This window comes from Podarcis liolepis, assembly GCF_965112155.1.
Source record: "Podarcis liolepis genome assembly, chromosome: 17".
In the NCBI taxonomy this organism is placed as follows: Eukaryota; Metazoa; Chordata; class Lepidosauria; order Squamata; family Lacertidae; genus Podarcis; species Podarcis liolepis.
The window spans coordinates 42,549,437-42,567,036 of NC_139571.1; the positions used below are offsets into that span (position 1 = coordinate 42,549,437).

General features: G+C 44.5%; 1 protein-coding gene across 32 annotated transcripts in view; it reads left to right on the plus strand.

Annotated features, from left to right (window-relative positions):
* The window catches only part of ADGRL3 (adhesion G protein-coupled receptor L3), a 515,832-nt gene that overhangs the window by 177,302 nt on the left and 320,930 nt on the right, over positions 1–17,600 (plus strand). For all 32 annotated transcript variants that reach the window (XM_083481628.1, XM_083481645.1, XM_083481648.1 and 29 more), the window contains exon 3: positions 4,495–4,716. In XM_083481628.1, coding sequence (XP_083337754.1) covers positions 4,659–4,716 — 58 coding nt within the window. In that variant the 5' untranslated portion in view covers positions 4,495–4,658. The remainder of the gene's footprint in view (positions 1–4,494; positions 4,717–17,600) is intronic.

Here is a 17,600-nt window from a genome sequence, read left to right on the forward strand (position 1 = left end):
TGCTCCCCTCACTTGCAGGAGAGAGGAAGGACACAGAAAAAATGGTGTGCACAGTCTTATAAAGACTTTTGAAATTGCCACCCTGTAGATCAAGACCACCCCCAGAAACATCATGCATACATCACAGAAAGGAGGGGTTGAGGGAGGGGTGGTGGTGGTAACCTGAGTGTCCTGTCACCTGGCTGGTTCCCTCTTTCCCCCTCCCCATGAGTACTTTCCAGGTGACAGAGGGGAGTTTGCAGTTTCCTGCCCCCTGAGGGAAGATCTGATCATTGTCCTTTGTTCCAGACCATGCTGAATCCACTCCCGTATGCAAGTTCTTTGTGATCTTGATGGTCTTCTGTCTGGGACCATCAGGGTTGGCATAGCAACTGGGCAGGGCTCCTGTGGATGTGCTGGTATGCTGAAGGGATTATGGGTGCCCTGTATCAAACCTTCCCCATTTTGTAGTCCTTCCTTCATGGAGTAAAATAAAAGTGGAACAGTGCAAATCCGATGTATGGTTGATTTTCTATGAATTTATAACAGAAGTGTAGCGTATGTAGTGTGTGAGTATGTGTGAAGTTTGTACAAACTGAATGATTGGGGGGGTGTTTCCTGCTACACAGGGCATTTCTTTTATGCAAAGCAGATGAGTCCGCTTTCTCTGCTAAGACTTCCAGCTGTCTTGGCGTACTAACCCCCTTCAGATATCATTAGCGTTCTCACCCACCCAGTGGATGTATCTAGGAATTCAGCATGGAAGCTGGTGTCATCCTGCCCTACATGCGTTCCTTCATGTGTCTATAATGCTCCTGTGTGCTGAGGAATGTGAATGCACTGGGTAGAGTGGGCATACCCAACCTTTGGCCCTCCAGATGTTTTGGACTACAATTCCCATCATCCCTGACCACTGGTCCTGTTAGCTAGGGATCATGGGAGTTGTAGGCCAAAACATCTGGAGTAGAGTCTGCCCCTGTGATCCCTCTGTACCAGGCAAGCCCTGAACTCCTGAAGGGAGCTGGCGTGTCTCTTCACAGCGTGCCTTTTAGCCGCCATGTAATTCAGTGGCTGAAAGCGTAGAATTATTTAGGATAAACTTACCTTTCTGGGGGGAAATAATACTGCATGGTTGTTGCCAAATTTAAAGGAAATGCACTTAGCTTTAATTGTCGCATGCCATGGATCATTAGCAAGTTTAAATCGGGGGAACGGCTTTTTGCGTGTGCATGTGCCTTCCACACCGGGCTTTATTTTGAGGAGCCGAGCATTTAATATGCTAAACCGTCTTTTACTTGTTTTATTTATATTATGACATTTAATTCTGTGGAGCTATTACAGCTGCTTTCTGAGCCTGGATTATTCATCAGCGGTGGGTGAAGGAGCCTTTCTGTTAGTTCCCTGCCTCCACCACAGAAAGTCTCCTCTGTTCCTGCTTCTTCTTTTTAGATCAACCTACAGCCTGGAAGGGATGGGACACAGCTTGACACTTCATAGTGGGTTTTGAAGTAACACACTACCAATTTTCAGGAGAAACTTTATTGTTCATTATAAAACTCTTGTTCCAAGTATACATTCCCCCCCCCACACACACACACCTCATTTTAACAAAAATACATTTCCTAAGGATTCTGTGTTCCGTTTAGATAAGACATTCCAGCTTTCCCCAGATGTTGCCAGAACATTTTAATTGGTGGAGGTTTAAAGAGTGTTGTTCTTTTTGCACTCCTGTACTTTTGAAGTGTCTCAGACTCGGCTCAATGCTTGTTTGCTTGCTGGCAAAGATCCTTCTCCCAGTTCATGGCTGTGTCTGTATGCAGAGGGATTTCTTGGTCTCCACATCTACCGAAAATCCCTTTATTAATTCATTGACCACCTCCTAGGTTGTGGGGGTTTTTTTTGAAGCCTATGGGCACATATAAAACATTTTTGTACCTGAAAAGAAATTCTCATTCAGCGGTGGCAAATATGCTTCTGTTTGCCTCTGGCCTATTAGAAGTAAAATTATATTAAATGGTTTCTGAGGTGTGAAAAGGTTAACTCAAGGAGAGTCTGCAAGAAAACCACCGTAGTGTAAAACATTAATCTGTTTTACACTTAAACTTCATGTCACCCTGCAGCCAAAAATAGCAATGATCATTAAACCAAATTTGCTCCTAAACATTAACAGAAATTTATTACAACTTACAGTTCTGAAAGACAATTAAACTTGCTTTTCATGTGGAGAACATTCCCGCTGAAATTGCTTCCCAGCAGGATATTTATTTATTTATCAGTTAGCCTATTATCATGGGGGGGGGGGAATATTTTTTACATATGAACATATATATTTTTTATACGATCAATTACAGACACACCTTGATATTCTCTCAAGTTGCTCCTTTAACCCGCTTTCTTGCAAACACGGAGTATTTGTAAAAGCAGCAAAGTTTGTATTTTCTTTTAAAAAAACTAAGTTGCATTTGCACATTTGGTACAAAGACAAGATTCAGATACAACAACAAGGGTGAGTTTGAACTATTCAGCTAACCTCTAACCACAGTGTGGGCATTAACATCAGGGCTGAAGGAGTTTAGCCCTTCTCCCTCTACCCCATCCCCACTTAGGCTGAGTACACACCATACATTTAAAGCACATCTCTCCCCAAATAATCATGGAAACTGCAGTTTACACCACAGAGCTACAAATCCCCACAACTCTAACAAACTATAGTTCTGGGGTCAAATCAAAAACCAGGACAGCTTCTGTAAACCCGGACTGCCCCTGGAAAATAAGGACATTTGGAGGGTCTGCTGTTGATATAGCAAGATTCGGATGGGACACTGTTGGGAATCTGTGTATGTGCAGCTACTCACACAGAGTCAATTAAGGTTTGGCGGACAGCCAGAAGGCAATCTGAAGGAGTAAGTCTGCCTGGTGATAACAGAGGCATGGAGACAGCTCCCTGATTGGTCACGCTCTCTCAAGGGAGAGATAATTAATGGCCTACAAACTGGTAGTTTGTGAGTTCAGTGGTACAGTGTGTCAGTGTAGGAGTTGTGAGTCGTGTCAGAGAGAGCTAGCTAAAGATCCGTGTTCTGTTCCTGTAAATAGTCCACTGTATATAATAAACACCTAACTACAAGTTCCTGGTTCCTGCTTCGTCTATCCTGTCTGCAGCCAAGTCGCCAATTGCTTCCGTGGATTCTGCGTTTACTCTGCTAGGTCTGACTAAGGTCCTGCAACTAGTCAGAAAGTTGCGAAACACCAAATAGGTTTTGCCAATAGACACTACCTTACTCAGTCGCTGCAATCTGGTGCATGAGCCTTCAGGAGTGACTGGTGCTGGAGGGGACGGGGAATAGGTTTTATGGCCATAATATCCCTGTGGGTTAGTTGAAAAGCAGTTCAGCTCAGTTGTCAGTAACTGTTGTTGTTGTTGTTAGCATCTACAGTCAGTCTGGGCAAATTTGTCAGACGAAACTTTCTAAAATCGATAAGTTTGGAAGGCATATCACAACTCTCTCCAGCTTCTTAAGAGCCTCTTTGAATGCAGAGCCACAAACAAGTATTTTAGACGTAGCCGCAGTTATATCTTTTCCGTTTGATTCCATTTCTTGAAGCCCACTGACAGCCAGGCCAGGACAGCAGTCCTTGAGGATTTACTCAATGCAAACCACTTGGGTTTGTTAGGCTATCCTACCCCCACCCCCTTTTGATTCCAGCCACATCATAAATTTGCTGCAACCATATAATGCAAAATGAGCAAGTCCCTGGACAGGGAAGGGGGGCAGCGGAGAAGATAGCAGAAGTACTTTGTTAGGGGCTCCAGAGCCCCCTCAGGAAATTAACTTTTGTCTCAGTCTGTGCTTGCTCCTTCACATGAAAGCTGATAAATAAAATAAATCTGTGCCGCAGCCTCTGTCTCCCTCAACATCAGGTTGTCATCTGCAATATCACAATTTAAAAAAATATAATTTACCTACTCTGAGGATTGCAAGGCAAATGATTACACACATTCGAAAAGCGCTATGTAAATGATAAGACTTTTATTTTATTTTTTTACTTATTACCCTTTTGGATTGGGAAGTGAAGCAGGGAAAGTCTTGTGCCTTGGGAGAGTTTACTTTGCTATTTTGTTTATTATACATTTACATCTGTTCAGGACTGTGGTTCAAGGACCCGATAAGCCTGTAATTAGACCTCATAAACTTGTGGAAGAAATAACAAAGCATTGTTCCACACTGCTATTTGGTGTCTTCTTCTCTTTAGGTCTTGCTTTCTAGATACAAATTTCTTGATGCCTGCATGCAATCTGTGCTTCCCACAGATTCGCATTAATCCTGTGCTTAAATTTCCTATAGAATGTCTGCTTCATTCTGACATATTTCTAGTTCTAATTATCGAACGGAGACATGAGCAAAGGCTTGTTGGAAAGTATTACTTGGTGCAACTGTTTGCCAAATGCACGGTGATTGTGGTGCTTAGAAACACCCAGTCTCTTATCTGTTTCCCCCTTTTTCTTTTTCTTTCTAGGTCTTGAATTTTGGACACTGGGTGAGGGTGTTGGTTTAGAGGGTAGCCACCCCATTCGGATTAAAGCGAATTATCACCTGGAGGATTACCAGCAGAGAGAAATATTGATTCATTCTTTTGGAAACTTTTGCTGCTGAGTTACCCTCAAGTTTTGGTCCACAGTCATGTGGCCGCCACAGCTGCTGTTCCTCACAATGCTCTTGGCATCCACAGTCATCCACGGTGAGTACATGAAGGGCTTATTCAGTCCTCCCCCACCCTCTCCGCCCTGCCCGTGGAAATTGAACTCTGCTGTGGAACGATGAAATTTCAGAAGTGTTGAGTTCCTGTTGATTTGCGGCTTCTTTAAAGATAGATAGATGGATAGATAGATGATAGATAGATAGATAGATAGATAGATAGATAGATGATAGAGATGATAGATAGATAGATAGATAGATAGATAGATAGATAGATAGATAGATGATAGATAGATGATAGAGATAGATAGATAGATAGATGATAGATAGATAGATAGATGAGAGAGAGAGAGATGATAGATAGATGATAGATAGATAGATAGATAGATAGATAGATAGATAGATAGATAGATAGATAGATGATAGATAGATAGATAGATGATAGATAGATAGATAGATAGATGATAGATAGATAGATAGATGATAGATAGATAGATAGATAGATAGATAGATAGATGATAGATAGATAGATAGATAGATAGATAGATAGATAGATATTGCATTGGTTATGCTGCTTCGGTTCAGAAATGTAGAATGTTTGATTCAGGCACACTCTTTTTTTTAGAAAGCCAGCACTCCACACTGTGACAAATGCAGGGTTCAATTAAGTCCACTTATCAGTGGCAATTTCCCGCCCACTGTCTGGTGACAATGGCAGTTCAGAAAGAGTTTGGGGAGAGCAGAGGAGACGTTGGTCTCCATTCCTTGTGGCCTTTTGCAAGCAATGGCAGTGGAGGTGGGGAGGTGCTGCAGGCACCTTTCTGCAAAAGCCCAGAGGCTGGAGGCAGGGGATCTCCTCAACATCCCAGGCTCAGCGCTATGCCAGCATCTGCATGATGGGACGCATACGTATATTTAACCAAAGATCTAGAATTGCCACTACCTCTGTCAGTACCTAGCAAGGTTCCCACCTGGCATCATCTTGCTGAGACTAATGATTTGGTTGAGAAGCAAGACTGGGAAGAAGACCCTGGCTGCCAGAGAAAGTGTTTCCCTCTTTCCCTCTTCAGTAGTCAAATTTCCAGAGGGCCCTTACCATAAATAGTGGGAGAAAATACTTGAATGGTTTGGGGACTAAGAGCCCTTTTATCTGTCAACATAAAGCACCGATGGACATTAAATATTGGTTTTCTCTTGAGCAGAGGGTGTGAGGTTTGAGGTTCTCCTTCCTGCCTGGCTAATAACTGTTATCTCTGCTAGAAAGTGATTAAGGCGAGTGAGTCCCTTTTGGTTCTGCTAAACCTCTCAGCAGCAGTCTGTACTATTGACATCCTTCAATATAACCTAGCCGGGATAGGACTTGGTGTCTTCGCTTTGTGCTGGTTCCATCACTTCCCTGCGGGAGGAGTTCTAGCCAGTGGTACTGGAGAACTCTCTTTGGCTTGCTGGGTTCCCAAATATTTTGTTTCTCAAGTCACGCAGTAGCTACATGAAACCGCTGGGACCTGTTGTCCAGGAATTTGGAGTACAGTGCCATCCACATAAGAATGTGCTCTGTTTCTTCTTTGTGTTACGTTCTGGCGTGGTGGTTGTGATACTAAATGAGTCCTTGAGGTCAGTAATGGACTGTGTGAGGGAAAACAAATGAAAGCATTATCTAGACAAGGCAGATGTGCTCCTGGACACTAGTAAGGTTGATCTAGGAATAGGAGTTCAGACTGATTTGGAAAGGGGATAGCAGTCCCCTTGAATACTCTGGCTTGCAGGCTGTGTCCATTCAGCTTTTTATCTGGATTCTCAGGTTGCAGTTGTGGGCATTCCTGGAGAAATCAAATCTGGCTCTGGTGACTCCACATGCCATACTTAACACCAGAGCTGGATTATTACAAATCACTTTCCTCCCTAATCATCCCCACAACTTTGTGTGAGGCCGGCTTTGAAATGTGTCTGGAAATATTGGCCCAGAATGTGGCCGATAGACTGTTGGCTTTAGCTGGGAATCACATGACTTCCTTTTTAAGACAACTTCACTGGCTTTGGGTACATATCTGGGCAAATGCTGTTTGTCCTGTTCTCCTAAAGCCCCAAACTGTCTTAGGAACCAGGATACTTGAAGGACTTTCTTCTTCTACATGAACCTGCCCAATTAGTAAGATCTGTTTATGCCCCCACCAGCATATGAGTTGTGCCCAGAGAGGACCTAAAGAATTGTCTCCTCCATGGCCAATCTCCTCTCATGCCTGTTTCACCCTCTCTGTTTTACTTCTGTTGGCATGTGAAAACATCTCATTTCTGGCAGACATTTTTCTGCTGAGTTGCTGGTGGGATTTAATTCCCCCTGTTCATTTCTTTGTTTGTTCACTCGTTTGTTTTTAAAATTATCAGCTGTCTTTTCTCCTTTAGATCAGTTTATATAGTTCTTATTGATTGGGTTTAAATATTTTGACTGTGCTGTGAGCCACCTTGGATATTTGTTAAAGGAAATACAGGATACAATTGAATAAAACAGAATATAATCTTGTCATTTTTCATTTTTCATTGAAGATTAATTAGAAATCCTAGTATATGTTATAAAAAATGAGAGATTTCAGGGGCCAGGGACATTAATGATGTTTAGTTGTTTTATTTAATTTGGCTCAAAAACAAATTGTTCATTTTTCAGAAGCCAAAGGAATATTTAATTCACATAACCAAGGGATATCTCAGAGACAGTGAGCTTTTGTGCTGAAGTACTTAGAATTCATATTTAATTGAATTCCACTTGCACTGGAATAAACTGCAGATCTCTCTGCATAGAAACAAGGACTGTGGATCGATGGGAAGGAAAAGGAATATTTTCATCCTAAGAGAACCCTTTAGTTGTTGCAGTTGCCCATAAATGAACATGATATACAATGATAATGATAGAAAGAATGCTGAATGTTAGGCATTAGACAGTTTTCTTTTTCAAGGAAAACGTTTGATGTGCTTTGACAGCTGTCACACTGGAATTCAAATAAGTTTTAAACATGTTGGGATGGAGTGGAGCAAGAAGCAGCATGAGGAGAATGTGAACGCACAAAGCTGGCCATTGGTCTGTCCAGCCTAGAGTTGGAGGTCCCAGGCCACAGGGAGGTTAGGCTGGCCTCAACCAGAGCCAGGGCTTTTTCGGCCGTGGCCCCGATCTGGTGGAACACTCTGCCACAAGAGACTAGGGCCCTGCGGGACTTGACATCTTTCCGCAGGGCCTGCAAGACAGAGCTGTTCCACCAGGTCTTTGGCCAAGGCACAGCCTGACTCCCTCCTTTGGTAATCCTCACAGAACTCTAGCCCAATGGTTGCCATCAAATTGATTTGAATTACTTTTATAATGAAATGATTTTAGAGTGTTGTATTTTATTGTTGCTAGCCGCCCTGAGCCCGGCTTCGGCTGGGGAGGGTGGGATATAAATAAATAAATTATTATTATTATTATTATTATTATTATTATTATTATTATTATCTACTCCGAATAGCTTCAGCTTTTCAGGATCTGTCCCAGCCGAACCACCTGATCTCTTTTAAGAGGAAGTGCCAGGAATTCAACCTAGGGCTGACTGCATTTAAACTTGGACTCTTACCTCTGACCCATGACCCCCTCCCCTCCCTAATGGCTTGTTTACATCATTAATATGGTCTTCATGCTATATGGAGAGCCAAGATTTAAATTATTCTAAAATAAATCTCGGACTCTTCTGGTTGCAGAGAAACGCTTCAGAATTTACACTTACACACACACACACACACAGAGTATCTTCCATGTTTTGTTAAGAATTATGTTATTTAACTTTGAGGTTAGGTTGGAAAAAATAGAGCTGGAAATGCTCAACCTCTGGTTCTAAATTTCAGTCAGGATACATATCTCCAATGTCAACGGCATTGCAGACCAAGTGGTTTCAAATTCCATCATCATCATCTCCTGTTTCAGGACCCAATATAATGTCTAAAGAGGTAAAGGTAAAGGACCCCTGGACAGTTAAGTCCAGTCAAAGGCGACTCTGGGGTTGCAGCGCTCATCTCACTTTCAGGCCGAGGGAGCTGGTATTTGGCCACAGACAGCTTTCTGGGTCATGTGGCCAGCAGGACTAAACCGCTTCTGGTGCAATGGAACACCATGATGGAAACCAGAGCGCACAGAAATGCCGTTTACCTTCCCGCCGCATTGATACCTATTTATCTACTTGCACTGGCATGCTTTCGAACTGCTAGGTTGGAAGGAGCTGGGACAGAGCAATGGGAGCTCACCCTGTCACGGGGATTCGAACCGCCAACCTGATCGGCAAGCCCAAGAGGCACAGTGGCTTAGACCACAGTGCCACCCTTGTCCCTATATATAACGCCTACCTACCTTGTCAGAAGAGAGGCTGTGGAAGGTGTGTTATCACCATTCACTTATTCCACTGCTTACATCCTCTTTTCACTTATCCCCCATCCATTGTCCCCATTGTACTGTCATAAAAAGGAATTTCAGATATTGTAGCTAGCAGGATGCAAACAAAGTCATAAGTGGGATAATTCCCACTTAATGAAATCCTACAGCAGCCTTACCCAACCTGGTGCCTTCCACATATTTGGGATCACAGCTTTTCTCATCTCTGACAACTGCTCATCATGGTCCAAAATACCTTGATATCAGCAGGCTTGGGACAGCTGTCCTTTAGAGAGGAAAACACTATGGTTTCATTTTCACATTGAACCAATGTTTTTTTAATTCAATACTTGCTTATTCATGAGGAATATCAATATGGCACTTAGATTACCTTCTGAATTAATATGAAAATAACACACAATAGTGGGTGCAAATCCTATCATGGTGTTGTTTCAATCGAGGAGTTTTTCATATTTACCTTCCAAATGCTTTTCATCTGCAGATTGCTAATTTGACAAATGATTTGTATTTGGGGGGGAGTGATGGTTCTGAAAAGCCTGTTTTGATTTATCAGATACGGATGGAAATAGCCTGCATTTGCATTTTGAACTGATTAGTGAAGCAGTGATTTAGCAGTAAACAAAGTTGTATTTTTCCCCCATATCGTCAGACTAATTCTGCTCTAGTTTCAGCCGCGTGCCTGCTCTGAGCATCATATTTCTTAGGCAAAACAGTTAACACTGTTTTGGATATCTGCACTGCACAGTTTTGAACTGATGTTTTGTATTTTTTCACATGTGTAACATTCAGTGCATGCTGAAAACACTGCATACATTGGTGTAAAGGGTCTTCAGTGATATTCATCTGCTGTGCACAGTCCCTTTTTCTAGAAAAAGGGGTGCAGGAACCCCCACCATTTTTGGATGGGCAACCCTAAGTTGTTGAGCGTCTTTCAGGAGGACACCTAAAGTCCTAGCCTTGCATATGATTAGCCCATGTAAATAGGTGCTGTGCTCAATAATATACCGTATTTTTTGCTCTATATGACTCACTTTTTCCCTCCTAAAAAGTAAGGGGAAATGTGTGTGAGTCTTATGGAGCGAATGCAGGCTGTGCAGCTATCCCAGAAGCCAGAACAGCAAGAGGGATTGCTGCTTTCACTGCACAGCGATCCCTTTTGCTGTTCTGGCTTCTGAGATTCAGAATATTTTTTTTCTTGTTTTCCTCTTCCGAAAACTAGGTGCGTCTTATGGTCTGGTGCGTCTTATAGGGTGAAAAGTACGGTAACCACTTAGTCCTAAGAACATGCATCTGAACTTAATGCAGATTCACCCCTTTGATGGTGCCAAATAAATAGATAAAAGCATAACTTTTATTTTATTCATTAAGTTTGTATACAGTGGTACCTCTGGATGCAGACGGGATCTGTTCCGGAGCCCCGTTCGCATCCTGAAGCGAACGCAACCCGCGTCTGCGCGTGCATGGGTCACAATTTGCCACTTTCGCGCATGCGCGTGACGTCGTTTTGAGCGTCTGCGCATGCACATAGCTGTCAAATTTGAAAATAAGGCACCAGCAGCCTCAAAAATGAGGGATCAGCAGCCAAAATAAGGGATTTTCCGGGCACAGGTATGTTCAACTTCTGAGCCCCTCCAAGCCAAAGGCAGAAAGCCCAGCCAGCAGCCAAACGAAGCCTCAAGGAAAACCACCGTCACCTCTCCGCTGGGAAGCGCTGAGCAAAGGCGAGTCTCCAGGCAACGTGGCTGATTTGATCAGCACAAGGCATGCAAGCTCCACCCCCCAGTTGTTCTTAGACTCCTTATTGGGTGAGCAATGCAGCCAAGCAACACAGTTGGAGCCTCCCTCTTCCCTGGCCGGCAGGGAGGGAGGGAGAGGAGCTGCTTCCTTTGAAACTGTGCTGGTCCCGGGGAGAAGGTTACCGTTGGCGTAGTCAAAGTCCGGTCCTGGATCACTAGCCTGGAAACAGTTCACAAGGAGCGGGGCGAGGTCCGAAGCAGGAAGCCGGGCGGGGACAGAAACACTGGAGGGTCAGGTCTGGGTCCGGGCAGGAACAGGTACTCAACAACAATGTTGCTCCCGCAACCTGGGACCGGGCTGACTGGCCTTTATCTTCTCTGAGGCCAGGGGCGGTCCCGGCCCCCAGGAGACCCGCCTCTCCTGGCCTTAAGGCGAGCACTTCTCCTGGGAGAAACCAGTTCCCTTCGCCTCTCTGCCCTGAGCCTCTGCAGCTCAGGAGAGGCTGGAGGGTTACTGGGCCCAGGGGGAGACTCACCTGTAGGCACTGAGTCCTCAACCACCTCTGGAGCCAGAGTGGATTCACCTGGTGCCTGCTCCTAAGGATCCAGCACAGGTGCAGGCGCCTCAGAATCAAGGCCCTGCCCCAATTCAGCTGGCCCTGGAGGTGGGGACTCCTGTGCAGGCTGGGATTCCTCCGGTTCACCCTCTGAATCGGATTCCCAAGCCATCACAGAAACCCAGGAAATTTAAGGGACATCATCAATAAGGGACAGCAGCAGGACATGGCGCTGGGATAAGGGACTGTCCCGCCAAATAAGGGACGCTTGACAGCTATGCATGCACGAGCGGCGAAACCCGGTAGTTATGCGCTCCATTACTTCCGGGTCGCCACGGAGCACAACCTGAAAATATTCATCTCGAAGCTACTTCAACCCAGGGTATGACTGTACTGCGCTTCATAATATTAGGAGTTGTAGTCCAAGAATGCCTGGAGGAAGCAAGTATCTGTAGTGCATTCTTCCTACATGTGTTCTGAAACTACGCTGTTTCCTGCAAAGTGCCCTTTCTTATCGAAAGAGCTCTCCCAGGGAGCTCTCTCACTCACGGTCAAGAGTGAACATGGACTACTGGTACCAAACTGTATGTCATGGGCCAGGAGTTGGCTTCACCTGCTGAGCAGCAGCCTGAAGGAGCAAAAGGTGAAGTGACTCCACCTGCTGCTAATGAGGACCAGCTGGCTCCAGCTTTCTTAAGCAGGGCTTCCAGCCTAAGTCAGTTGCTGGGAACCACATTCGTTGTTCCTGACCAGAGCTTGCTGCTTCTTGCTTCTCATTGTGCTGGTCCCGGGGGTAAGGTACCGTGAGTGTAGCAGAGTCCACGCGAAGAGGGGCGAGGTCCGATGCAGAGAGCCGGGCGGGGAACAGGAACGCTGGAACAGAAGGCGGAGCAGGTAACAGGAGTACTGGATAGTCAGGAACAGGAAGCCGAGCAGGGATCAAGAACACAGGAAGGTCCGTAGCCAACAACGACGTTGCTCCCGCAACCTGGGGCCGGCCTGACTGGGCTTTTATCCTCTTCTAAGGCCAGGGGCGGTCCCGACCCCCAGGAGCCCCGCCTCCTCTGGCCTTAAGGCGAGCACTCCTCCTGGGGGCAACCAGTTCCCTTCGCCTCTCTGCCCTAAGCCTCTGCAGATCAGGAGAGGCCGAAGGGTTACTGGGCCCTGGAGGAGGCTCACCTGTGGCCACTGAGTCATCCAGCACCTCTGGGGCCAGAATGGTTTCACCTGGTGCCTGCTCTTGAGTTTCCTCAGCATCTAGGCCTTGCCCCAGTTCAGCCGGCCCTGGAGGCGGGGACTCCTGTGCCGGCTGGGATTCCTCCGGATCGCTCTCAGACTCGGAATCCCAGGCCATCACACTCATTGCCTTTCTTGACCCCGGATCATCTGACCACGTGAACTGAGATATTTCCTGACCTTGGGACTGGACTGGACTTTGTATATGGTTTCTGCCTCCAGGCAAGTACCCCCCTGAGACTTGGCTGGCTTCTCCATCCACTGAGCTCCGCCATGGCTGGGGAACAGGCCTACTAGAAAAGCTAACCAACAAATTGAAATTAGCGTGGGGACAAACAAAAGAAGATTCTGTACTAGATTGCAGTTAGGAGAACATTATACTTTCATAACCATTTCTCAGACATGCTAGTAGAAGAGGCAAAAAGGGGCAACACCGATGACATTTTAGGGGAGTAATAAATAGACTTATTCTAAACTCCCCCAAATTCTTCTTCCATTCCCTATGCTAGCATAATGATATGATAACGAGAGGTAGTGCAATTTAAAAACACTCTTTCTGAACTCAGTAGACCAGGCAAAGGCAAACTCGGCCCTCCAGATGTTTTGGGACTACAACTCCCATGACCCCTAGCTATTAGGACCAGTGGTCAGGGATGATGGGAATTGTAGTCCCAAAACATCAGGAGGGCTGAGTTTGCCTATGCCTGCAATTGACAGCTAAAATAAGCTGCCCTTACCTTCTCCCACTCCATACCTGCACCGCCAGATTGGAATTCTCAATGGTGATGTATCTAAGATCCCAAATCCTAAAACACTAAACCCAGTGTAAACTTAGCATGATACTGTCACTCAATTTGATCTTAGTGCTTATATTTACATGTATTTGCATGTTAGTCCAGGAACATTTTATATCAGATTGACAGGTTTCACACTGAAAGGGAGATTTATAGTTTGATTCAAACTATGCTTACCTGGAAGCGAGTCCAGTTCATTACAATCAGACTTGCTTCTAAATGCTCAGGACTGCGCTATTAAATTGCTATGATACGCTCTCTTGCCTGGAATTGAACATAATGGCACTTCCTTGTAAATAAATATGCATAGGCTCCAGCTGTTAATATGCTAAAGGACGGATAAGTGGACAGTGGAATAACGCAGCGTTTTAAGAGCCGAGTGAAAGACAATGCACATAACTGAAAAAGATTTATTCTGAAATTCCATTATTAAGAACTGTAATGTTTTGTTTGTCAGAAAAATATATATGGAGATGTGTTCATAACAGTAGCTTACAAATAGTTACTGGAATTTGCACTAAGATACCATTACCGGGGGGGGGGTGGCATTCAGAGATGTCATCTAGTAATTGGTGCATTTCTGGCAAAGCTGAAGGCTTGGTTTTTCTAATGCTATTCTATGACTTGTTACTCTATGTACAGAGAAATGGAGCTTGTTACAGTTTCATACCACATAAGAATTTGGGCTAAAATGGAGATGTAGAATTCAACATTTTGATATACTGTTGTATGTTCCAACCTTCTCTAATTGGAAGTCACAAAAATCGCCCTTGGAATTTGACACGAATATCCCGGCCAACCAATTTGTTCTAATTTTTTAATACTTTCTCTGCTGCATAGAGAGGCATGTCATTATTTTGTAGCATGGATGGATTTACAATGTTGTAATTCAAGAATGTCATCAGTGGTATGTGAAATCATTTATTATATTAGGGTTTTTTAGGCCTTTCTGTGCAGTGCTTTTGGCAAAACACCCAGTTTGTCATGACACATCTTTGTTCTATTTCTTTCTCTAAGAACAGGTATCTAAAACAGTCTGCTTCCCTTTTGCCCAGATAGGGTGACCTCCATATCCTAAATTAGTTGATATAGGCAAGTATTGATTAACTTCTGTTCTGGGCATTTAAATAAAAAAATCTCATTGATTTGAAATTTACTTGTGTTCATGCATCAATCTCCCCACCCCCACTTTCTTCCAGCAAAAAACTATCCTTGTGTGGACCTTCCTCTTTCCACAAAGACTTGTTATGTGTTATATTTATTATTAATTCCTATTCTTATTTGCATTTATATCCACCACTTTTTCCCCCAAGGAGCTCAAAGTGGTGTACATGGTTCTCATCATCTCATTTAATCCCAACAACAACAGTCACAGTGTGACGCGGCAGCTAAAAAAGCCAATGCAATTCTGGGCTGCATCAATAGGAGTATAGCATCTAGATCAAGGGAAGTAATAGTGCCACTGTATTCTGCTCTGGTCAGACCTCACCTGGAGTACTGTGTCCAGTTCTGGGCACCACAGTTCAAGAAGGACACTGACAAACTGGAACGTGTCCAGAGGAGGGCAACCAAAATGGTCAAAGGCCTGGAAACGATGCCTTATGAGGAACGGCTAAGGGAGCTGGGCATGTTTAGCCTGGAGAAGAGGAGGTTAAGGGGTGATATGATAGCCATGTTCAAATATAGAAAAGGATGTCACATAGAGGAGGGAGAAAGGTTGTTTTCTGCTGCTCCTGAGAAGCGGACACGGAGCAATGGATCCAAACTACAAGAAAGAAGATTCCACCTCAACATTAGGAAGAACTTCCTGACAGTAAGAGCTGTTCGACAGTGGAATTTGCTGCCAAGGAGTGTGGTGGAGTCTCCTACTTTGGAGGTCTTTAAGCAGAGGCTTGACAACCATATGTCAGGAGTGCTCTGATGGTGTTTCCTGCTTGGCAGGGGGTTGGACTCGATGGCCCTTGGGGTCTATTCCAACTCTATGATTTTATGATTCTATGAATCCCGTGAAGTAGGTTAGGCTGAGAGGCAGTTACTGTCCCCAGGTCTCCTGGAGAGCTTCATGGGTGAATGAGGATATGAACCCCGGTCTTTCAGGTCACCATCCAACATTCTTAAACACTGTACAGTGTTACCTCGGGTTACAGATGCTTCAGGTTACAGTCGGTTCAGGTTACAGACTCCGCTAACCCAGAAATAGTACTTCGGGTTAAGAACTTTGCTTCAGGATGAGAACAGAAATTGTGCTCTGGCGGCACGGTGGCAGCAGGAGGCCCCATTAGCTAAAGTGGTGCTTCAGGTTAAGAACAGTTTTAGGTTAAGAATGGACCTCCGGAACCAATTAAGTACGTAACCAGAGGTACCACTGTACAGTCATACCTCATGTTACGTCCGCTTCATGTTACGTTCTTTCAGGTTACGTCCCGTGGCGACCTGGAAGAACCGGAAAGGGTTACTTCCGGGTTTCGCCGCATGTGCAGATGTGCAAAATGACGTCACGCACATGCGCAGAAGCAGTGAATCGCAACCCACATGTGCACAGACGCACCGCTGCAGGTTGCGTTGTTTTCATGTTGCGAATGGGCCTCTGGAACGGATCCTGTTTGCAACCAGAGGTACCACTGTATATGGATTGGACAGTACAATCCTATACATGTCAACTCAGAAATAAGGTTACTCCAAGACTAGGTTACTGCAATGCGCTCTGTGTGGGTCTTCCCTTGTGCTTTGATCCTAAAGGTGCAGTTGGTGTAAACTGCTGCAGCATGATTGCTAAGAGGAGAGAGACCCTATCAACATATAACACCTCCACTCGGAGACCTGTGGTGCTTGCGAGTTTGCTACCAGGCAAAATTCATGGTTTTACTATTAGTATATAAAGCCCTTAGCAGCTTGGCACCAGTTTACTTGCAAGATTGCCTTGCCCCATATAAGTCCACCTGACTGTTTGAGTCTGTGGAACTGGCACTGTTTGCAGGTGCCACAAAATACCCGTTCTGGATTTGTAAGAAATTGATCTTTTACTGTGGCAGCACCTGCATTTTGTAACTCACTGCTTATTGACATCAGGCCAGCTAAAATAGCTTTTATTTAGGCAGGACTAAAATTAGAATGAGGGACACGGGTGGCACAGAAGGTCAGCGGTTCGAATCCCTGCAATGAGGTGAGCTCCCATTGCTCGGTCCCTGCTCCTGCCAACCTAGCAGTTCGAAAGCACGTCAAAGTGCAAGTAGATAAATAGGTACCACTCCGGCGGGAAGGTAAACGGCGTTTCCGTGCGCTGCTCTGGTTTGCCAGAAGCGGCTTAGTCATGCTGGCCACATGACCCGGAAGCTGTACGCCGGCTCCCTCGGCCAGTAAAGCGAGATGAGCGCCGCAACCCCAGAGTCGGCCACAACTGGACCTAACGGTCAGGGGTCCCTTTACCTTTACCTAAAATTAGACTGTTGACGTGTGTAATGGCTGCTTGCTAGCTAAACACAATAAATCGAACTGAACTGAAGTGTCATGTGTTTTAATCTGGTTTTTAGCTTATTGTTCATTTTAATTATTTTTGAATGTTGTTTTTAACTGGGGTGTTTTTTTTTTACTGATTATTTTATTGCTTTATTCCTTTTGTAAACCGCTTTGAAGACAGAGCACAAATAACATACTACTTGTTGCTTAACCCACCTCGTAGTAATTCCAATGATAGATCACTTTTTGGCAATCGTGGCAGAGAGTTCACCTGCCTCGCTTTGATATAATATGATGCAAACTATCCGTTATCCTTAAATAACTGAAAGGGAGAAAATGTGCAGACTGCTCAAATATTTGTAATTCACCCTCAATCTTGCATTTCACCTTCTTTGATTGTTCTAGAAAAGTTTGAGATGATTTGGATGAACAGAGGAATAGAAGTATATTGTTTCTTTAGGGTTATACCTAAGCTTTGTCATCACTGGAAATATATGGCGATTGTGAAATTACCCTTCCTGTGGGAGGGGAGGGATGAGGCAACCAGATGATTGTGTGAAACAAGCCAATGGTTTTATATTTAAACACATTTTATATTTCAACAAATTTGCTTTACTGCCTAGGAATAATGAACCCAAACCCATAATGCTCTTAAGAGCATTTGACTTAGTTCCATGCAATTAAAAATCTCAACCTACAGGTATGTTCCAACATGTTCTGTTGCAGGTACCGGGCAGGGA